This window comes from Heterodontus francisci, chromosome 7, assembly GCF_036365525.1.
Source record: "Heterodontus francisci isolate sHetFra1 chromosome 7, sHetFra1.hap1, whole genome shotgun sequence".
NCBI lineage: Eukaryota > Metazoa > Chordata > Chondrichthyes > Heterodontiformes > Heterodontidae > Heterodontus > Heterodontus francisci.
The window spans coordinates 21,697,225-21,721,807 of NC_090377.1; the positions used below are offsets into that span (position 1 = coordinate 21,697,225).

Sequence of the window (24,583 nt, forward strand, 5' to 3'; positions counted from 1 at the left end):
TCCTATCTCTCTTTACTATTCAGCGATTATTGCCAGCAGTTCATAGATGTGAACATTTCACAAAGGCAGAATGATATGATATATTAAAAATCTCATTTCATTACACACTCACTATCCAATACATTTTCCATTGTCAACGTTCCCTATTAAAACATTTCCAACCTCTCACCCAACTTTATCTGAAGACTGCACTTGTTCTTGACCCCACATAGAACTATTTAGAAGTACATTCGACCCATCTGCTCTGTACTGGTGTTTATGCTCCACACGAGCTTCCTCACACGGTCAGCATATCCTTCTGTTCCTTTCTTCCTTTCTCCCTTATGTATTTACTAGTTTTCCCTTAACTGCCTTTATGCTATTCACCTCAAATGCTCAACTAATAGTGTATTGAAAATACTAAGCCTATAAGCACTTCCTGCCTATAAAACCTTACTTCCATTGTTAACATTGATATTTTACATTTTTATGTCCATATTTAAAATGGAAACTGATTATGTAAACTTGTCACGCTATAACTGTAGCCTTCTGCCAGTGGCAGTGCTGTAGCATCTAATTTTTGCGTTTCTCAGCTCTTTAATTGGTAGTGCAGAAAAGTTTCAATGCTCCAGATTTCCAGAAGTTTTGAGATTTAATTATAAATTATATAAAATTAAAGTATAATAGAAAACATGGAATGTATGGCTCCGATATTTACTGGGATGGAGTTTCAGGGCAGGAGGTGGAGGAGTTCTGATCAGAGTCCAGGTTTTCCTGAATGCTGCAGCGTTTTAACTCCAGAGAGTGAGTGTTTATTTTTAAACAGGTTCCCCGTCCAGAATCCAGCCTGATTGGCAGGCTTGGATGCCTGTTGGACGTGGAGACTATAAAAAAGGTGAAAGCCTAGAAACAAGTACATTTAGAGGCTGTTGAGGGTAGAGACCACAGGGGTGGGGAGAGAGATTGGTGGGGTTGTCAAAGAGGGAGTTGAAGATCCCGAGGGGGTCAGTGATGGGGGAGTGGGAGGTGTCGGGAGGAAATTATGGAGGTAGCAGAACATTTACAGGTTTGTTTGTTGGGCCTGAGGAAACATTTGTGCTCCTCTTGGCCCACATGTACTACTGTAGAGGCACTTACCTAATGGAGTCAGAACGTCTAACCTCCTTTTACCTGCCAAGTTTGAAACCCAACCAATATAAGTTAAAAACAGAAACCATATTAAGAAGGAGACAAGCAGCTTCTTTAAAAGGTTTCAATGACCAACCTGCCTCCTGAGAGCGAGTTGGTTGCCCACCCCTCAGGCCAGATTTTGTTCTCCCTCAGGCGTTGGGTTCCGTGACAGGGGGAGCCTGAAGGTGACTCCGGAGGAGGCCCGCCACAGACCTCGAAGCCATGAGGGCCTGGCCTGATCCTCCCGGCGGTGGTGAAGCTCCGTGGCTGCCCCACTGTCACTGGGCAATGGGACCACAATTAAAATATTCAAATCAGTAAAATGAATACATTTAAATAGACTTATCTGTGATCTTGAGGGCCCACTGCGATCTCCCGCGTGATGGCCGGCACTCGCATGCCTTCAAATCCCCGTCCGGGGAAATGTGGCGCCACACTGATGGGGAGGGGGAAGAGGTAATATTTTCAGTGCAAGTGTGGGGGACAGGGTCAAATATATGTAATTGGTGTAGGGGATGGTGGCCAGCGCCTGCGCACAGGCAGCTGACACCATTGCCAGCGATGGACAGCCCGTCCCCTCCACATAATTGGGTGGGGGGAACAACCCGGCCATTTAAATGAGCCACCATGCAGGAGATTGCAGCAGCTCTTTGGTGCGCGGTCCACCATTTTTTGAGCTCGCCGCTGAGATCGACAGTAGGTCTTAAAATCCAGCCCCTTGTCTCTGCTCTATGGAAAGATTCAAGGATGGTTGTTTCAGGTTCCTAACATTTTAATTTTCTATTGACCCAAACTGGACCGGTTTTGTGGGTTAAAATTACCCCCTATGACTTTAAAATGAGAACTGCATTAGATCTATTTGTCCTTGTTCAATTGCCTCCAATACTCTAATCCGACTTCATCTGAAGACTACATTTAGGGAACAGCTTTTCTTTGTCTAACTTATCTAAGCCTGTCATAATCTTGTACACATCTATTAAATCTCCCCTCAATCTCCTTTGTTCTAAGGAGAACAACCCCAGCTTTTCCAACCTAACCCTGTAACTAAAATCCCCATCCCTGGAACCATTCCAGTAAATCTCCTCTGCACCCTCTCAATGACCCTCACAGTGGCTGTGCTGTCGCTCCTCTGTAGATCGCCACCTTGATGTGGTGGAGAGGCTTGTGCACTCCGACGATCCCTTGAGTGACGCCATCGGGAGCTCCTTGCTCCTGGTGGGGCTACCCATGGCAGCAAGGTCAGGGGAGGTGCCAGGCAAAGTGCAGTCTAAAAAGTCCTTAATGGCAGAACAGGCAAAGGAAGACTGTGTGTCTCACCAGCTGCGAAGACGGGAGAAGGCTGCAGCAGTCTTAGTCATCGTGGTTCGACACGTCAGAGAAATCTGACCACCAATCCATCAAGATCGGGTGGACAATGATGGCGCCCCAAGGTCTGACGTCGAACAAAATCATGTGCAGGCTTCCACCAGGGTCCATTTGCCAAGTCCTGTGGCGATGGGGACAGGGCTGTGAACCTGGGAGACCCTAGTCAAGAATCTGCACACAGGCAACAGATGCCGATGAGGTGTAGCACCTCATTTTTGTGTTTCTCAGCTCGTCAGCTGATATTGCAGAGAAGTTCCAAGGCTTCAGATTTCCAGCAGTTTTAAGAAGGGTCTGAGGGTCCTTAAAAGAGTGCAGAGTAGATTTAGCAGAATGGTTCCAGGGATGAGGGATTTTAGCAACAAGGTTAGGTTGAAGAAGATGGGGTTATTCTCCATGGAGCAAAGGAGATTGAAGGGAGAGTTGATTGAGGTGTACAAGATTATGACAGGTTTAGGTAAGGTAGACAAAGAAAAGCTGTTCCCATTAGCAGATGGTACAAGGACTAGGGAACAGTGATTTAAGATTTTGGGCAAGAGATGCAGGGGGGATGTGAGGAAGAACCTTTTTGCGCAGTGAGTGGTAATGACCTGGAACTTATTGCCTACGAGGGTGGTGGAAGTGGAGAAAATCAATGATTTCAAAAGGAAATTGGATAGGCACTTGAAGGAAATAAAACTTTTATGGTTATGGGCATAAAGCAGGGGAGTGGGACTGACTGAATTGCTCTACAGAGGCCGAATGGCCTCCTTCTGTTCCGTTATGACTCTATAACTCCAAAGCTTATGTGATGAAATTTTTAAGCAGACATGTAAATGAATGTTTAACCTGCCTGGCTGTTCCTGGCAGGAGGTTACATAGATACGGGCCTACACTGGTCATCCAGCCCAAGTTCTGAGTTGGTGCAGTGGCGCGGCTGTGAAGGAGGGAAGAAGGGACAAAACTACAAGTTATGCAGTGACAGGCGACGGAGTACCAGCACTGAGATGATGGCAATAGAGTGGGTGGAGAGGCCATTGACCATGGGAAGGAAGTCGTTGCCCGAAATCGGTGGGAAATAAAGGCATCAGAAAGGGTGAGTGGTGGTGGGGGAACCACACAATGGTGCCACACAGACCTGGAAGTTTCAACTGGGAGGACCAAGATATCACTGATCTCTTGACCAACCTCAGCCAAACTGAGATAACTATATTCAACAGATTAGCGCAACCGTGAGACCTCGTATTGGCAATCGGGAGAATTGAATCAGAACTCAGTATAATAAATAGGCACATTGAAGCATGGTGCAAAAAAACCATGATGGAATAGTGGTATCAGATAAAGGGGGAGAAATTTACTTGTGTGGTGCTGTTTTTGTGGGGCTATGCAGCCTTACATCAATTCCCGGGGGCAAGCAGCTTCGCGGGTCGCTACCTGTACGACCTGCACGACGTTCTTCATCGATATCCCCCAGAGTGCCTATTGGTGCCGATGTACTTAAGACTAGATTGTTTTATAATTAGTCCATAGAGCATCTTTATAACTTCAAAGCCACCATAACATATGTTAAAACATTTAAAGTTTCAACATTAAAATATGGACAAATTGCTAAATTATTTAAACATTTAAAAAAAATATTGTTATTCCAGCAAGTTACAACAAGCTGCAGTTGTTTTTCCCACAAGATAAAGTCTGACTTACCATGTATCACTGTCAGCATCACAGTTACAGTGATAGTTTGTATCTAAGCAGTTTCCCTCCAATCCGCAGACACATTTTTGAACTCCTGGTGATGAACCACCCCAGTAAGCTTGCTTTTCATTGGTTCTTCCGGTCCACCATGTGAATGGCACACCATCTGAGGAGGAATACAAAAACAACCACTTTCAGTGCCAACGCTACCACAAATCCAGGACTGTAAATTTAGAGTTTTGCTAAGCTTTTTTTAAAAAAATATTTTAAAGGGCTGAAGATTTAGCATGAATTTGGTCCCTTTTTCAAGTCACAACAGAACAGAAGTCAGCAGGGGAATGGGAACCTAAAATGTAGTGCCAGTGTACAGGATGTTGAGAGTAGTGAGGTCAGGGATCAGGTTACAAGGACGCAAGAGGGCACTGGCAAGCAAGAACCTGGTTTAAAGTGTGTCTACTTCAACGCCAGGAGCATCCGGAATAAGGTGGGTGAGCTTGCAGCATGGGTTGGTACCTGGGATCTCGATGCAGTGGCCATTTCGGAGACATGGGTAGAGCAGGGGCAGGAATGGATGTTGCAGGTTCCGGGATTTAGATGTTTCAGTAAGAACAGAGAAGATGGTAAAAGAGGGGGGGGGGGGTGTGGCATTGTTAATCAAGGAGAGTATTACAGCGACAGAAAGGACGTTTGAGGACTCGTCTACTGAGGTAGTATGGGCCGAGGTTAGAAACAGGAGAGGTGAGGTCACCCTGTTGGGAGTCTTTTATAGACCTCCAAATAGTTCCAGAGATGTAGAGGAAAGGATAGCGAAGATGATTCTCGACAGGGGCGAGAGTAACAGGGTAGTTGTTATGGGGGACTTTAACTTTCCAAATATCGACTGGAAATACTATAGCTCGAGTACTTTAGATGGGTCAGTTTTTGTCCAGTGTGTGCAGGAGGGTTTTCTGACACAGTATGTAGACAGGCCAACCAGGGGCGATGCCACATTGGATTTGGTACTGGGTAATGAACCCAGCCAGGTGTTAGATTTAGATGTAGGTGAGCACTTTGGTGATAGTGATCACAATTCGGTTAGGTTTACCTTAGCGATGGGCAGGGACAGGTCTATACCGCAGGGCAAAAATTATAGCTGGGGGAAAGGAAATTATGATGCGATTAGGCAAGATTTAGGATGCGTAGGATGGGGAAGGAAACTGCAGGGGATGGGAACAATCGAAATGTGGAGCTTATTCAAGGAGCAGCTACTGCGTGTCCTTGATAAGTATGTACCTGTGAGGCAGGGAGGAAGTTGTCGAGCGAGGGAGCCGTGGTTTACTAAAGAAGTCGAAGCGCTTGTCAAGAGGAAGAAGATGGCTTATGTTAGGATGAGACGTGAAGGCTCAGTTAGGGCGCTTGAGAGTTACAAGCTAGCCAGGAAGGATCTAATGGGAGAGCTAAGAAGAGCAAGGAGAGGACACGAGAAGTCATTGGCGGATAGGATCAGGGAAAACCCTAAGGCTTTCGATAGGTATATCAGGAATAAAAGAATGACTAGAGTTAGATTAGTGCCAATCAAGGATAGTAGTGGGAAGTTCTGTGTGGAATCAGAGGAGATAGGGGAAGTGTTCAATGAATATTTTGCGTCAGTATTTACAGTAGAGAAAGAAAATGTTGTCGAGGAGAATACTAAGATTCAGGCTACTAGGCTAGATGGGATTGAGGTTCACAAGGAGGAGGTGTTATCAATTTTGGAAAGTGTGAAAATAGATAAGTCCCCTGGGCCAGATGGGATTTATCCTAGGATTCTCTGGGAAGCTGGGGAGGAGATTGCAGAGCCTTTGTCCTTGATCTTTATGTCGTCATTGTCGACAGGAATAGTGCCTGAAGACTGGAGGATAGCAAATGTTGTCCCCTTGTTCAAGAAGGGGAGTAGAGACAGCCCTGGTAACTATAGACCTGTGAGCCTTACTTCGGTTGTGGGTAAAATGTTGGAAAAGGTTATAAGAGACAGGATTTATAATCATCTTGAAAATAATAAGTTCATTAGCGATAGTCAGCACAGTTTTGTGACGGGTAGGTCGTGCCTCACAAACCTTATTGAGTTTTTCGAGAAGGTGACCAAACAGGTGGATGAGGGTAAAGCCATGGATGTGGTGTATATGGATTTCAGTAAGGCGTTTGATAAGGTTCCCCACGGTAGGCTATTGCAGAAAATACGGAAGTATGGGGTTGAAGGGGATTTAGAGCTTTGGATCAGAAATTGGCTAGCTGAAAGAAGACAGAGGGTGGTGGTTGATGGCAAATGTTCATCCTGGAGTTTAGTTACTAGTGGTGTACCGCAAGGTTCTGTTTTGGGGCCACTGCTGCTTGTCATTTTTATAAATACCTGGAAGAGGGTGTAGAAGGGTGGGTTAGTAAATTTGCGGATGACACTAAGGTCGGTGGAGTTGTGGATAGTGCCGAAGGATGTTGTTGGGTACAGAGGGACATAGATAGGCTGCAGAGCTGGGCTGAGAGATGGCAAATGGAGTTTAATGCGGAAAAGTGCGAGGTGATTCACTTTGGAAGGAGTAACAGGAATGGAGAGTACTGGGCTAATGGGAAGATTCTTGGTAGTGTAGATGAACAGAGAGATCTTGGTGTCCAGGTGCATAAATCCCTGAAGGTTGCTACCCAGGTTAATAGGGCTGTTAAGAAGGCATAATGGTGTGTTAGCTTTTATTAGTAGGGGGATCGAGTTTCGGAGCCACGAGGTCATGCTGCAGCTGTACAAAACTCTGGTGAGACCGCACCTGGAGTATTGCGTGCAGTTCTGGTCACCGCATTATAGGAAGGATGTGGAAGCTTTGGAAAGAGTGCAGAGGAGATTTACTAGGATGTTGCCTGGTATGGAGGGAAGGTCTTATGAGGAAAGGCTGAGGGACTTGAGGTTGTTTTCGTTGGAGAGAAGGAGGAGGAGAGGTGACTTAATAGAGACATATAAGATAATCAGAGGGTTAGATAGGGTGGATAGTGAGAGTCTTTTTCCTCGGATGGTGATGGCAAACACGAGGGGACATAGATTTAAGTTGAGGGGTGATAGATATAGGACAGATGTCAGAGGTAGTTTCTTTACTCAGAGAGTAGTAGGGGCGTGGAACGCCCTGCCTGCAGCAGTAGTAGACTCGCCAACTTTAAGGGCATTTAAGTGGTCATTGGATAGACATATGGATGAAAATGGAATAGTGTAGGTCAGATGGTTTCACAGGTCGGCGCAACATCGAGGGCCGAAGGGCCTGTACTGTGCTGTAATATTCTAATTCTAATTCTAAAGAACCTGCAGCACAACTTGCTGAAAGCATCTGACCAGAGTGAAAACTGATTTAACAGAACCAGCATGAGGCTACTTCAATAAGTAATCTGATACTGCTGCAATGTCACTCTGGTTCTAATCGTACTGTGTGGTGTAACTTTAAGAAAAGCTATTCAACCACTTTGTCGGTTTTTAGTGCTACTAAGGGACCAAAATGACCACTTCTAAAATTTCACCAGCGCTCAGATGCAGTTGAGCAGAATTTTGTACAAATGGATGCAGTTTGAAGCACAACAGCAAAACCCTGGCTTTATCTGCTTGAACAGCTCTCAATATTCTCATTAAGCAAATTGAATATCAATGTATAGTACAAAAACAGGCAAAAATACTTTTTTTTATGCTCAGTCAGGTCTTTCACAGATACTGAAATCCACCGCCATGATTAAGTGTTACCAATTTGTTACTGAAAAATCTAAACCCGCCTGCTTATCTAATTTGCAATACACAGTCTCCTATAGAAACACATCCCACTTCCCTGAATCCAATGAGTTTAGGTGCTGACAAAGCTAATGCATTGGGGCACCTAGAACTGCACAGGGATTATACAGGAACTTAATTAGCTAAAACCAAACAGATTGCAAGTTGCTCACAGACTCTGGGCTGAATTATACCAGCTTCCCAATGTCGGGAATTATGGTGGGAAGGCCCAGAAAATGCTTCCGGGAAGTGGGGGGCCCGCCACGGGCCTCGACGCTGGGAAGGCCCCGCCTCATATTACCGACGGAGGCGAGGCCTCGTGGCGGCCCCCTCGCCGCTCAGCGATGGGGCCGAAATATAAGTATATTAATGCATGCTAATGAACGAATAATTAATTACCCCGTCGTGCCGACCATCCTGCTCCCATATTCCAGTCGGTGGCAGGCATTTCCGTGCCGTCCGATCCCTGACCAGTGAAGTATGTCGGAACATTGGTGGGGAAGGAGGAGGAGATAAGTTTTCAGGGCCGGTGGGGTGTAAGGGGGAGTGGCGTCAAGAACCTCCAACCACAAAAATCTCACTAATGGGCCCCAATAATCCTGCGGTGGGAGCTGGGAAGAGTGTTTAAGCAGGGAGGAGAGGGAAGCCGGAGATGCCAGAATGCAAATTTAATAGCAGGACCTCTTTAATTTTTTAAAATTCTATTTCCCGTCTGGTAGTCCAGAGGAGGGGTGGGGTGATCATGGAGTTGGACTAGTAATCGGGAGGGGGTACTGGGAGCGATTGTAGTGTTGCTGGGGTCCGGACTTGTAATCTGGAGGGATGAAGGACAGAGAGAGCGCAGGTTTGGGGTGGGCAGGGTGATAGCCAATTGTGGCAGAAAATTTGTTTGAAGGGAGCCGGGGAAATTAGTACAATAAAAAAAACACTTACCTACTGGATCAAACGGCTCCCACCTTCCTTTAGCTACTGAGTTTCCCCAGCCCTGGGAAACCTGACCAGCCAGCGTTATATTCAAATGGATACCAAAATCTGAGGAATAGCGCCTTATTTCCATATTATGACGGACCTGTTTCTCCATATTGGTCACTCCAATGCACCCATGGTTAAAATGGAATTAGGCGAATTTGCAGTGGGTTGAGGAAGTCACCATTTTGCATATTTGCTGATTTAACTCTCACCTGATCCTCTCCTACCCATCCAAGGGGGTGTTAAAGTTTTCTCCCATAAAGTCTGTAGCCCTTTAAAAGATACCTTTAATGGGCAATTTACCTGTACCACTTGGTCTGAGTGGACAGTGGGACGGTTGAGTGGCACCTCCATATGAAGATTGGCATATTTGACAAGACACCAAAAAGCCTACAGGCGCAATAGTAAATTAGAAAGGTGTAAGATCTCAGTGAAAGTTGGAGCTGGGAGTGTTTGAATACAGACCAGGTGAGATTGATGGATTACCCATTTCCTAGCATGCCCAAATTCAATTTTAAAAATATCAGGTGCAAAATTGTTATTTTGTTTGCAAGTGTAAAATATACAGTGCTTTGAGTTGCAAAGTCCTTCTGCACAGGTAAGTTGAAATGTAGCATTTTCATGGAGATACTTCCAGGCAATTGAGATGCCTTTAGTGCATTCAATGCACACAGTCCTTCACAGAATGCTCCTCTTCTGCTCCTCTACCAATCTCGAACTCGTAGCTACATAGTCGGATTTGTATCTGCCAATACTGATTAACACTACAGGTGATGAGACATGCCAAAAGCCAGAAGACACAGAGCTTTGCTCCCAAATGGTGATTATGTTTTATAATGCGTAGGAGGATTCATTTTCTCAGAACATTAAAAGGCTCTGCTTAGTTTTATAAATGCCCACAATGTTCAAGACAACTGCTCATTACATGCCACTTGACAACACCTTCAAATTATATTCCCTACACTGTGAAGTCAAAGGGGTTTAAGATGACCTCACTAAAGGCACCTTAGAGCACTATGTTCTGGAGGTAAATTGGGTATTTGGGTAAAGAATTGTACTGTTGCTTCATTGTCAGCTCAAAAAAAGTTCACAAAGATACAAAAGTCTCAGCAAAACAACATTCTAGATTTTTGTGAGCAATTCAATTTTTGTAACCAAAAAGGCTTTAATTCTCTGTAAATGTTCTTTTTTTCTTTTGGGCCTCCTTATCTCGAGAGACAATGGATACGCGCCTGGAGGTGGTCAGTGGTTTGTGAAGCAGCGCCTGGAGTGGACATCTGTTTTATGCATTAATTCAGCTTCTCATTATTAACTGAACTAAAGCACATTTGGCTCAATCGTTTTTTAATTTACTCTTGGGATGTGGGGATCACTGGGAAGGGCAGCATTTATTGCCCATCTGCCGAATTGCCCTTGAGAAGGTGGTGGTGAGTCTACCTCTTAACCACTGCAGTCCATGTGGTGAAGGTGCTCCCACAGTGCTATTCAGTAGGGAGGTACAGAGATTTGAACCAGCAAACCAGTGTTCTCAGCATCTTCTTGTATGGCTGTATGGCTGTGAAACATGGACGACTTACAGCTACCAGGAAAAGCTCAATAATTTCCATCTGCCCTGTCTGCGATGCATTATGGGTATATCTTGGCAGGACAAATCACAAATGTGGCAGAGCTCCCATGTGTGTTGGCACTAATCAAACAGAGGTGGCTTTGGTAGATCGGACATGTCCGCAGGATGGAAGATGGTCGCATACCCAAGGACCTTCTGTATGGTCAGGTAGCCGGGGCCAGATGACCAGTGGGGGGCCCAAAGCTTCACTTCAAGGATGCTTGCAAGCATGACATGAAGGCCCTAAATGTCGACTATCACACTTGGGCGTCACTAGCTGGCGAAAGAGGGAAATGGCAAAACATGCTGTGTACTGGCATGCATTACCAGTTGCTACAGCAGCTTGGCACAGGCACGAAGTCAAAAACAACAACTCGCAGTGTCACTTGACAGCTTCACGTGCAGCACTTGTGGCAGAACCTGCCTCTCAAGGATTGGCCTTCACAGCCATCAGCAAAGGTGCACCAAGAGAAGACACCCCACCTAAATGGATTGTTTGCTGCGTGTCCATCATCTTTCGTAGATGGAAGGATGACAAGCAGAACCAGCAACAATGAAGGAACAATGATATATATTCAACTGAGAATGATGTGAATTTGCAGAGGAACTTGGAGGTCGTGGTGTTCATGCACCTGCTACCCTTATCCTTGGGTAGCTTCAGGACCTAAGCAGCTGAAGGCATGGCTGCCAATGGTGCAGCATAGGAAAATCAGGGATACTTAAAAAGCCAGAATTAGAAGTACACAGAGTTGCAGTGTTGTAGGAGGTTACAGGGATAAGGAGGGGCAAGGTCACTTTTTTTCATTTGTTCAGGGGATGTGGATATCACTAGCCAGGATAGCATTTATTAGCCATCCCTAATTGACTTTGAGAAGGTGGTGGTGAGTTGCCTTCTTGAATCGCTGTAGTCCATGTGGGGTAGGTACACCCATAGTGCTGTTAGGGAGGGAGTTCCAGAATTTTGACAGTGCAGGAACGGCAATATAGTTCCAAGTCAGGATGGTGTGTGGCTTGGGGGGGAACTTGCAGGTGGTGGTGTCACCATGCATCTGCTGACCTTGTCCTTCTAGGTGGTAGAGGTCGCTGGTTTGGAAGGTGCTGTCTTAGGAGCCTTGGTGAGTTGCTGCAATGCATCTTGTAGATGGTACACACTGCTGCCACTGTACATCGGTGATGGAGGGAATGAGTGTTTGTGGATGGGGTGCCGATCAAGCAGGCTGCTTTGTCCTGGATGGTGTCAAGCTTCTTGAGTGTTGTTGGAGCTGCACCCATCCAGGAAAATGGAGAGTATTCCATCACACTCCTGACTTGTGCCTTGTAGATGGTGGACAGGCTTCGGGGAGTCAGGAGGTGAGTTACTTCTTGCCACAGGATTCCTAGACTCTGATCTGCTCTTGCAGCCACTGTATTTATATGGCTACTCCAGTTCAGTTTCTGGTCAATGGTAATCCCCAGGATGTTGATAGTGGGGGATTCAGTGATTGTAATGCCATTGAATGTCAAGGGGAGCTGGTTAGATTCTCTCTTGTTTGAGATAGTCATTGCCTGGCATTTGTGTGGCATGATTGTTACTTGCCACTTATCAGCCCAAGCCTGGATATTGTGCAGGTCTTGCTGCATTTCGACACAGACTGCTTCAGTATCTGAGGAGTCACGAATGGTGCTGAACATTGTGCAAGCATCAGCGAACATCCCCACTTCTTACCTTATCATTAAAGGAAGATCATTGATGAAGCAGCTGAAGATGGTTGGGCGTAGGATACTACCCTGAGGAGCTCCTGCAGTGATGTCCTGGAACTGAGATGATTGACCTCCAACAACCACAACCATCTTCCTTTGCACTAGGTATGACTCCAATTGGCAAGAGCTTTCCCCTTGATTCCCATTGACTCCAGTTTTGCTGGGTCTCCTTGATGCCATACTTGGTCAAATGCTGCCTTGATGTCAAGAGCAGTCAATCTGACCACACCTCTTGAGTTCAGTTCTTTTGTCCATGTTTGAACCAAGACTGTAATGAACTCAGGAGTTGAGTGGCCATGGCAGACCCCAAGCTGAGCGTCACTGAGCAGGTTATTGCTAAGCAAGTGCCACTTGATGGCACTGTCAACAACACCTTCCATCACTTTACTGATGATTGAGAGTTGACTAATGGGGCGGTAATTGGCTGGGTTGGATTTGTCCTGCTTTTTGTGTACAGGAAATACCTGGGCAATTTTCCACATTACCAGATAGATGGCAGTGTTCTAGCTGCACTGGAACATCTTGGCTGGGAGCGCGGCAAGTTCTGGAGCACAGGTCTTCAGTACTATTGCCAGAATATTGTCAGGGCCTATAGCCTTTGCAGTATCCAATGCCTTCAGTCATTTCTTGATATCACATGGAGAGACTCGAATTGGCTGAAGACTGCCATCTGTGATGCTGGGGACTTCAGGAGGAGGCCGAGATGAATCATTTATTTGGCACTTCTGGCTGAATATTGTTGCAAATGTTTCTGCCTTATCTTTTGCACTGATGTACTGGGCTCCCCCATCATTGAGGATGGGGCTATTTGTGGAGCCACCTCCTCCAGTTAGTTGTTTAATTGTCCACCACCATTCACGACTGGATGTTGCAGGACTGCACAGCATAGATCCGATTTGTTGTTTGTGGGATTGCTTAACTGTGTCTGTCGCATGCCGCTTACGTTGTTTGGCATGCAAGTTGTCCTATGACATGGGAATATAGGAGCAGGAGTAGGCCACCTGCCCCACCATTCAATATGATCATGGCTGATCTTCCACTTCAATGCCTTTTTCCCGTACTGTTCTCATATCCGCTTATGTCATTTGTCCTGGGTTGTAGCTTCACCAGGTTGACACCTCATTTTGAGCTATGCCTGGTGCTGTTCCTGGCATGCCCTCCTATACTTTTCATTGAACCAGGGTTGATCCCCCAGCTTGATGGTAATGGTAGAGTGGGGATATGCCGGGCATGAGCTTACAGATTGTGGTGAGTACAATTCTGCTGCTGCTGATGGCTCACAGCGCCTCATGGATGCTCGTTTTGTATTGCTAGATCTGTAAAAACGATGAGAATTTTAAAATCGAGATGCTGCCAGACCAGGATCCAATGTTGGCCAGCGAGCACAGGGACATTGAGTGAACAGAACGTAGAGTCAAAGGAGAATTTTATGCTCTTCCCCCACGGCAGGTTTGGAGGTGGGGAGAGCATAAACTCAGATGGGATGGCAGTGTGGGGACCCCATTACCTTCCTACCTCCACCAAAATTAAGTGCAGGGCAGGAAGAGCTGTGAACGGCCTTTCTGCCCCCCTGGCACCAAATGAGACCCTTAACTGGGAAATTAATGCCCAATTAAGGACCTCATCCCACCACAATTAGCCATGGGGTGGGTAGCCCTGTTGTCGCATGGGAAGCACAGCTTCCTGGCTCCCTCCCTTATTAAAAGGTACTTAGTTCTTAAACAAGGCACCTGGCAATGGGAAGGGGTGGCCCATTGAGAGCCACCTTACTGCCCTTGCTAACGACCCCCCTACATCCCTCTCCTCCAGACCCCGACTCTGCAAGACCCTTCCTGCCCTGACCTACCTGTGGCCTGGGTTCAGTGATGTTCCTGGGCCTCGGGCAGTTGCTCCACCGGCGGTAGCCACTGCCTCTCCGTTGATGCTGCTCAGTGGAAGAACTGCCGGCCTCAGACTGGCTGACAGCTCTCTGAGGGCAGGGCTTCTGGTTCCGGGGTCATTGATCCTGTGGAAGGCCCTCTGCTGTCCACTTAAGTGCCTAATTCACAGTATATTTGGCAGCTCTTCTACAGAAGAGGTGATGTGATGTTTTCGGGCATTGCTTTTTCCAGACATCGTGCCCTCCATTGCCTGGATAAAATCCCGGCCATAGAGTCACTTTTTAAAAATTCATTCACGGGATGTGGGCGTCGTTGGCTAGGCCAGCATTTATTGCCCATCCCTAAGTGCCCTTGAGCAGGTGATGGTGAGCCGCCTTCTTGAACCGCTGAAGTCCATGTGGGGGAGGTTCACCCACAGTGCTGTTAGGAAGGGAGTTCCAGGATTTTGACCCAGCAACAGTGAAGGAACAGAAATATAGTCCCAAGTCAGGATGGTGTGTGACTTGGATGGGAACTTGCAGGTGGTGGTGTTCCCACTTGCTGTGGTCAAGATTTTGTGTGACTTTCTTTTCTGTCAAAAATCTAACCATTTTTCAGAGCATGATTTGTCTATGGTGTCAAAGTAATTAATTTTATAAGAGGTGTTTTAGGACATTTCGAAGACATCTATATAAATGCAAGTCTTGCTTTGATCTTTTACAAGGTTGAGTATTTCTTCGCACAGTTGTGATGTTACCTTTCGAGTTTACACACACACTGAATAGTGAGAACTGGGTAAACAGAGTAAACACTTTGATTTAGCGCCATTGATCTTTTTGTTTAATTTTTCTTTCCTATAAGATGGAATTCAACTTTTTCCCCTAAAAGAATGCATTTTCTTGTGACCTTTTACTTCAGCTAAGGGACCTCTCTGCATAAAAAGCAGTGTAAAGGTTAGCAAGGCAACATAAAATAGGAGCAGTGCAGTTAAAGTAGGGGCCCTTGTGGTTTGCCGGAAAATAAATAGAGAAGTAGTTAAAAAAGATCAAAGCACCTCACATCAAAGAACCTATTCTCTGTTCCTTATTATTTTGTATTAACATGCCATCTGGAGATAACACCACAGAATAACATTATAGATCAATTCTATTTAACATAAATAAACTTCAGTGCCTCATTTATTCATATTCTCATTGTAAACTTTAGTAATTCCATGTGTTTCTCTGTGTACTTCGAAAATATAGTTCTTGTGAAAGTATAATGAATACATTGTAAATTGTTGAAACAGCCATGAGAGATTGGACACATCAGTAAATGACTAAAAATAAATAAAAATATGAATTCAGCATTAACTTTAATGAAATTCTGCAAAAGGTACTAAATTAGTTTGTAGCAAAGACTTACCACATCATTACTACCTTTCCGTGAAAATATTCTCAGCAGAACTGGAGAAATGTGTTGGGAATCTGCTAATAAAATGCCAATAAGAAAAAGACCATGGAACTGATCTCTCTAGCCGGAAGATTCAGTTATGATGAGAGATTCGGAAAACACGAGCGCTTTAGTCTTGAAAAGGGATTAACAAGAAAGGAGCTTATAATTGTAGAAATAATATTAACCAGAATATAGAAGGTTAACCCAAACATTATTTCATGTTAAAATACAATTGCAGGACGAGGGGCTATAACTGCAAACTGGTAAATGGCAAGTTCAGGAAGCATCTCTTTACTCAATGAGTAACTAGTATCTGAAATGTCTTTATGGGTAGGATGGTGGAGACAAAAACTCTGAAATCATTCATGAGGCAGTTAGGTGCTAAGATTGTTTTCTATGACAAGAATAGTGCCGGAAGACTGAAGGATAGCAAATGTTGTCCCCTTGTTCAAGAAGGGGAGTAGAGACAGCCCTGGTAATTATAGACCTGTGAGCCTTACTTCGGTTGTGGGTAAAATATTGGAAAAGGTTATAAGAGATAGGATTTATAATCATCTTGAAAAGAATAAGTTCATTAGCGATAGTCAGCATGGTTTTGTGAAGGGTAGGTCGTGCCTCACAAACCTTATTGAGTTTTTTGAGAAGGTGACCAAACAGGTGGATGAGGGTAAAGCCGTGGATGTGGTGTATATGGATTTCAGTAAGGCGTTTGATAAGGTTCCCCACGGTAGGCTATTGCAGAAAATACGGAAGTATGGGATTGAAGGTGATTTAGTGCTTTGGATCAGAAATTGGCTAGCTGAAAGAAGACAGAGGGTGGTGGTTGATGGCAAATGTTCATCCTGGAGTTTAGTTACTAGTGGTGTACCGCAAGGATCTGTTTTGGGGCCACTGCTGTTTGTCATTTTTATAAATGACCTGGATGAGGGTGTAGAAGGGTGGGTTAGTAAATTTGCGGATGACACGAAGGTCGGTGGAGTTGTGGATAGTGCCGAAGGATGTTGTAGGTTACAGAGGGACATAGATAGGCTGCAGAGCTGGGCTGAGAGATGGCAAATGGAGTTTAATGCGGAAAAGTGTGAGGTGATTCACTTTGGAAGGAGTAACAGGAATGCAGAGTACTGGGCTAATGGGAAGATTCTTGGTAGTGTAGATGAGCAGAGAGATCTTGGTGTCCACGTACATAAATCCCTGAAAGTTGCCACCCAGGTTAATCGGGCTGTTAAGAAGGCATATGGTGTGTTAGCTTTTATTAGTAGGGGGATCGAGTTTCGGAGCCACGAGGTCATGCTGCAGCTGTACAAAACTCTGGTGCGGCCGCACCTGGAGTATTGCGTGCAGTTCTGGTCACCGCATTATAGGAAGGATGTGTAAGCTTTGGAAAGGGTGCAGAGGAGATTTACTAGGATGTTGCCTGGTATGGAGGGAAGGTCTTACGAGGAAAGGCTGAGGGACTTGAGGTTGTTTTCGTTAGAGAGAAGGAGGAGGAGAGGTGACTTAATAGAGACATATAAGATAATCAGAGGGTTAGATAGGGTGGATAGTGAGAGTCTTTTTCCTCGGATGGTGATGGCAAACACGAGGGGACATAGCTTTAAGTTGAGGGGTGATAGATATAGGACAGATGTCAGAGGTAGTTTCTTTACACAGAGAGTAGTAGGGGCGTGGAACGCCCTGCCTGCAACAGTAGTAGACTCGCCAACTTTAAGGGCATTTAAGTGGTCATTGGATAGACATATGGATGAAAATGGAATAGTTTAGGTCAGATGGTTTCACAGGTCAGCGCAACATCGAGGGCCGAAGGGCCTGTACTGCGCTGTAATGTTCTATGTTCTATAGATGGGCTGAATGGCCTTCCTCCAGCTTTGTGAATTTGAACACTTTGGGTAGATTTCGAAGCCATCTTCCCAATGGAAATGGGGTTGGAGCATCCTGAAAAAGCTGGGGTATGACTTACCAGCCTTTTCCTGTTGATGCTGTGGCAGCCACAATCTTCCCCTGAGCCTACCGCCCGAGTCAAATGAAAATCTAATAAGACTAGGCTCATTTTGAGCCTGTTCTGCTATTAAATTAGATCATGGTGGATCTTTACTTTGACTTTATTTACCCACCTTAGTCTCGTATCCTTTAATACCTTGGCCAGCAAAGATCTATCAGTATTAGTGCTGAAAGATTTTACATTTTCAATTGACCCTCAGCCTCAACAGATTTTTTGGGGAGAGTGTTCCAGATTTTCACTACTGTTTGTGTAAAGAAGTGCTTTCTGAATTACCTATCTCTAATTTTAAGGCTATATGTCTTTGTTCTGGACTCTACCACTCGAGGATATAGTTCTACCTACCCTATCAGATCCTTTAATCACCTTAAACAGCTCAATTGGATGATGCCTCAATCTTCTATACTCAAACCTAGTCTATGCAACTCATCCCCATAATTTAGCCCTGGCATCATTCTGATCAATCTGTTCTGCTGCCCCTCCAAGGCCAATACATCCTTCCTGAGGTGCGGCGCGCAGAACTGAACACTGCACTTCAGTTGCAGTAATTTCAATTCATACAGTGAATCAGTAAAACTATTTTAGGTAGTGCATAACTGTAGACATAACAACAAATGTACATCAGGTTTTTTCTTTGTTGTTCAGTTATGCTTTCCACAACTGTTTATTTATATCTAAGGCCTAATGTCAGAGGTCAGGTAAGTCACTGACATGGTACTTTAAAGAAAATTACTGGGTTGGCTACTTGGAGAGCATGTTATATTTTGGCATGGAACAAACACGTGACTTTTATGCTGCAGTGCATCTATCCTGTGTTCAGCTGTAATTTCTCGAGAATATTCTGCCACTTACTAAGCATGAAGTTGACTTTTATCAAGATTGACTATGTTGAAGGAGAATCTCAACATTATTTGACACGGTATTCCACAACTAAAGGCACGGATGTTGAAAGGCTAGCATTATACTCGAGTTATTTTTAATTTGATGCTTGTAAAACCTTTCTCTGCTGGTTTCAAGAATGTGGGAACCCTAATCACGACCGTATACTATTGTAACTCTTAGGAATTTGATAAATTAATCTCTTTAGGCTTGCTTATTGATTTTATGTCTTAATAGAGCAAATACATTGGACATTGTGTTGTGCACAGCCCACTGCTTAGCTCAAACTTTCACTTGAATAGCATGAAGTATCCTGGAATGCAACATACCACCTCATGGAATACGACAATTCGTCAAAAGGAAAGAAAATAACTCACTTTTATCTAGCACCTTTCATGAATGTCTCAAAGTGTTTTACAGGCAAGGAAGTACTTTTGAAGTGCAGTCATTGTTGTAATGCAGGAAACACAGCAGCCAATTTGCACACAGCAAGGTTCCACAAACAATAATGAGATGCATCAGTTTTAGTTGCTGGTTGAGGGATAAATGTTGACCAGGACATCGGGAGTACTTGCTATGCTTTAAATAATGCCATAGCGTCTTTTATGCTCCTCAGAATGGGTAGACATTTCATGTGTCACCTGAAAGGTGCACTTTTAACAGGGTGGCTCAGTGGTTAGCACCGCAGCCTCACAGCTCCAGGGACCCGTGTTCGATTCCGGGTACTATCTGTGCGGAGTTTGCAAGTTCTCCCTGTGACCGTGTGGGTTTTCGCCGGGTGCTCCGGTTTCCTCCCATAGCCAAAGACTTGCAGGTGATAGGTAAATTGGCCATTGTAAATTGCCCCTCGTGTAGGTAGGTGGTAGGGAATATAGGATTACTGTAGGGTTAGTATAAATGGGTGGTTCTTGGTCAGCACAGACTCGGTGGGCCAAAGGGCCTGTTTCAGTACTGTATCTCTAAAAAAGTAAAAAAAAACAGTGCAGCACTCCCTTGGTACTGATCGGGGCATCAGGAGAACTTCCCCTGAATTTCCTCAAATAGTGCAGTGGGATCTTTTACATCTATCTAAAAGGGAAGATGGGGCTTTGGTTTAACATCTCAGCCAGAAGACGGCACATTCAGTGCAGCACGCCCTCAGTGAAAACCTGGATTGTGTCCTCAAATCTCTGGACTGATTTTTAAACTCTTAATCCTTGGACTCAGAGGTGAGAGTGCTACCACTGAGTCATGGCTGACACTTCCATGGCTGAGCAGTTACTGGTTCAGAATTTGGTGCAAGGCTAAAGGGGGCATTCATGCCAAATATCATCATTAATACGTAAAAATCCAGCAACTATGGCGAGGAAGAGATAGGGCATAAGTTGGAAATCACCGCAAATTGCTGGCCAGAAATATATGTAGGATAACTAGCATGGGATGGTTGAATCACCAATTTATGTCATGACTTCCCAGTTTTTTAAATGTCAACAGCAATTATGTTAATCTTTTAGACATTTTTTAAACAGCTTATTAATTTTTGTATCCACTAGATTTGTATCGTCTGCAAGGCAAGACTTTACCATGTTTTTTTTTTATTCATTCATGGGATATGGGCGTCATTGGCTATGCCAGCATTTATTGCCCATCCCTAATTTCCCTTGAGAATGTGGTAGTGAGCTGCCTTCTTGAACCGCTGCATTCCATGTGAGGTAGGTACACCCATAGTGCTGTTAGGAAGGGAGTTCCAGGATTTTGACCCAGCAACAGTGAAGGAACGGCGATATAGTTCCAAGTCAGGATGGTGTGTGACTTGGACGGGAACTTGCAGGTGGTGATGTTCCCATGCATCTGCTGCTCTTGTCCTTCGAGGTGGTAGAGGTCACGGGTTTGGAAGGTGCTGTCTAAGGAGCCTTGGTGTGTTGCTGCAGTGCATCTTGTAGATGGTACACACTGTGTTCAAACAACCTTCATGAGGTGAAGTTGGAACAAAGAAATTCCCTTTATGGGTACTGGGTCCAGGTATCAAGGGACATAAAGGGATATGGATGCAAAGGCCATGAAATGGAAGTGAGAAGGAGATCAGCCATAATCTAACTGAATTACAGAGCAGGGTCAGGGGGCTGAATGGCCTCCTCCTATTCCTAATGTTCCTAATGAACAGCTCAGTTTGCATTAAGTGTGGTTGATTTTGATATTTTAGAGCATTTGCTATTAACATGTACCATCAGGTTGCTGGAGCCTCTACTACCAAACAATCAAGAGATCTAGCCATTAAACTTAATAGCAGCACATATGCTATACCTAGGCACAATACACAGTGCTGATCACATTGGGTTAAACTAGTTCAGAGAAGGCTGCAAACAACTGATGTAATAAGAAAGGGGATAAAAGGTTGAATCGCATGGCATATGGCTTAATAGGCTTTTGTTTTCTGATTAGCACCAAGGTTACTATAACCTGTGAGGAATTAATGATATGAGGTAGATATTTGTATTTTTATGGCACCTTAAGACACCAAAGTGCCTCGTAGAACAATTAATTACATTTTGTAATGCTTTTTTCATGCTCACAAATCCAATTATATGTTTTAATCTTTATTTTTACTGCTCTTTCTTTAAAACAATGCTTTTCCTTTTCTTTGATAGTTTGTGAGTTTTGATTCAAATAAATTCGCAACACAGTACGACGGATACTAGAATAAAAACAGAAAATGCTGGAAATACTCAGCAGACCCGGCAGCATCTGTGGAGAGAGAAACAGATTTAAGTTTTCAGGTCAATACCCTATCATTGGAACTAGAAAAGGTTAAAGATTTAACAGGTTTTAAGCAAGTACAGAGACAGGGAAAGGTAATGGGTGGGGTGGGGTGGGGTGGGGTGGGAGTGGGGGGCAATAAGGAGGGAAGAACAAAAGGGAAGGTCTGTGGTAGGGTGGAAGACAGAAGAGATTAAATGACAAAAAATAACATTTGCCCCCTTTTTTCTGGACAGCAGCTATTGGTGATGATTCAGTGATTCACATTTACAGTTCCTTTAGATCCATGTATTGTTCCTTTTATTGCACCATTACCACCACTTTTTGCCTTGCACCATCATCCCTTTTTTATATCTTCCTGCCTTCCACCCTATCACAGACCTTCCCTTTTGTCCCTCCCCCTCGTCCCTTTTCCCTGTACTTGCTGAAAATCTGTTACATCTCTAATTCTTTCCAGTTCTGACAAAAGGATGTCGGCCTGAAATGTTAACTCTGTTTCTCTATCCACAGATGCTGCCTGACTTGCTGATTTCCAGCATTTTCTGTTTTTATTTCAGATTTCCAGTATCCGCAGTATTTTACTTTTGTGATGGTAACTACTAGGATAAATATTATATTTGAGGTAGGAATCCTGTTTCGTTGTAAATTGCATGGAATACTGTTTCCTCATTAAGAAGCATTCCCTGTTTCCCGCTCCCATCCACCAAGCAGAATTATCAACAAAAAAAAAGCTTCTCTGAGCTACTTCCTGTGGCGAATTGGGACAGGACTGGGAAATTAACTAGCTAAAGCATCACTGAGATGAGGAGAAATGTCTTCACCCAGAGAGTGGTGAGCCTGTGAATTTGCTACCACAGAAAGCTGTTGAGGCCAAAACACTGTATGTTTTCAAGAAGGAGTTAGTTATAGCTCTTGGGTCTAAAGGGATCAAAGGGTATTGGGCGAAAGCGGGAACAGGTCACTGAGTTGGATGATCAACCACGATCATAATGAATGGCAGAGCAGGCTCGAAGGGCCGAATGGCCTACTCCTGCTCCTATTTCCTATATTTCTATGTTTCTATGAATCCGACATTACCTTCTACTCAATGCAGATAGTCTAATTGTACATACAATAATCTGACACTGAATCGAAGCGGCCAATATCTCCAGCTTGTGTACACTACTGAGTCAGCGGCGCTTGAGATGGCTTGGCCATGTGAGCCGCATGGAAGATGGCAGGATCCCCAAAGACACATTGTACAGCGAGCTCGCCACTGGTATCAGACCCACCGGCCGTCCACGTCTCCGCTTTAAGGACGTCTGCAAACGCGACATGAAATCCTATGACATTGATCACAAGTCGTGGGAGTCAGTTGCCAGCGTTCGCCAGAGCTGGCGGGCAGCCATAAAGACAGGCCTAAAATGTGGCGAGTCGAAGAGACTTAGTAGTTGGCAGGAAAAAAGACAGAGGCGCAAGGGGAGAGCCAACTGTGCAACAGCCCCGACAAACAAATTTCTCTGCAGCACCTGTGGAAGAGCCTGTCACTCTAGAATTGGCCTTTATAGCCACTCCAGGCGTTGCTTCACAAACCACTGACCACCTCCAGGCGCTTATCCATTGTCTCTTGAGATAAGGAGGCCCAAAAGAAAAAGAAAGAAACATATTCTAATTAGTCAGCATAAGACATGCATAATTATGCAGCATGTGAAATGCTTACATAGCAGCTTACAGTCCACCTAGCTCAATCAGATCTTTTAGAAATGGCAAGCTGAGAAAAAAAGCTAATGAACAGCACCGTGCAGAAAATAGTTGTTCGTTTTGTAGAAGTGGAGCTTCTACATTTAGATGATTATTGATATTTCACGGCAGAGGTGGATTTAAGAAAAAAATTGCAGCCAATTGATCTGACTTACCTGTAATCAATGGAGCTTGATTCCAAGAGCATGGCTGTGACCACAAGATTAAAAGCTCCATTGCACATTCCTTTCACTCTATGTAGCAACTAAATAAAGTGAGCTAAAGATAGAAAGCCCTTCAACATAATCTTGAGCTGAAAAGGCTTGACAATGTGTTGTGTGAATTAATGAATAAAGATTATGATTAATATAGTTGCACTTTTTTATTCGTTCACGTGATATGAGCATCGCCAACAAGGTCAACATTTATTGCCCATCCCTAATTGCCCTTGAGAAGGTGATGGTGAACTGCTTCTTGAACCAGTGGAGTCCTTGGAGTCCCAGATACACCCACAGTGCTGTTAGGGACAGAGTTCAAACATTTTGGCCCAGCATGTAGAATCGGAGAAGCTTCCAGCAAAAGAGACGATTTGGTCCACAGTAGTCATGGGACAGACATAGAAACATAGAAAATAGGAGCAGGAGTAAGCCATTCGGGCCTTCGAGCCTGCTCTGCCATTTATTATGATCATGGCTGATTATCCAACTCAGTAACCTGTTCCCGCTTTCCCCCATATCCTTTGATCCCTTTCGCCCCAAGAGCTATATCTAACTCCTTCTTGAAAACATACCATGTTTTGGCCTCAACTGCTTTCTGTGGTAGTGAATTCTACAGGCTCACCACTCTCTGGGTGATGTAATTTCTCCTCATCTCAGTCCTGAAAGGTTTACCCCGTATCCTTAGACTATGACCCCTGGTTCTGAACTCCCCCACCATCAGGAACAAGTCCTGTTAGAATTTTATAGACCAAATAGAGCTATGGAGAAAGACTGCATCAGTGAGATAAATTTTGCATTGCTTCAGGAAAAAGCTGGCAGAAACAAATTTTATGGGGGCCTCGACATCGGGATCCATGGTGAGGGGACATAAAGATCACCCTGGATGAGGCCCACCACCAACCTCGACACTGGCAGGGCCCTGCCCAATCTCAATGGAGGTGGAGAGGCCTTGTGGTGGCCCCGCTGCCACTTGGCGACAGGACCACGATTTACATATTTCAATAAATTAATAAATACTTGCATTAATGAAGTTCTCTTCACCTCCTGATTTACCGCCACAATCTTCATCCTGGCGGCTGGCAGCACTGCGCCTTCGGATCCCCGTCCGGGGAAACGAGGCGGGACACCTGTGGGGAAGGTGGAGGAGGTAATTTTCTCAGTGCGGGAGGGGGGAGCGGGGTCAAATTTACCTGATTGGTCGAGGGGGTGATGGGAAGGGATAAAGGCCAAAGATTATGAACTTTCCGGGGTGGTGCAGGTCAGGTACTGAAGGTAAGTATTTTTGGGGGGAGAGGGCAGGAAACACATGTAAGGCTACTGAGGGCTGGGAGATGGGCTGGAAAGATTTTTAAAATTATTTTTAATACTTTTAAATGCATTGCCTCTTTAAAAATGGAAACTGTCATTTTGGACTCCAAGCCCTTTAAAAATGGCGCCAGCGTCTGCGCAGTGGCCCAGGATGTCGTTGCCGGGGACGGCTTGCCCACCCCCTCC

At 44.7% G+C, this 24,583-nt stretch overlaps 1 protein-coding gene across 1 annotated transcript in view; it reads right to left on the reverse strand.

The window, feature by feature from the left end:
• Positions 1 to 24,583, reverse strand: part of LOC137371883 (contactin-associated protein-like 5) — a gene marked incomplete at its 5' end in the record, with an annotated part of 700,863 nt that overhangs the window by 261,080 nt on the left and 415,200 nt on the right. The window contains one exon of the mRNA XM_068034867.1: positions 4,192 to 4,348. Within this exon, the coding sequence (XP_067890968.1) occupies positions 4,192 to 4,348 (157 nt within the window). The remainder of the gene's footprint in view (positions 1 to 4,191; positions 4,349 to 24,583) is intronic.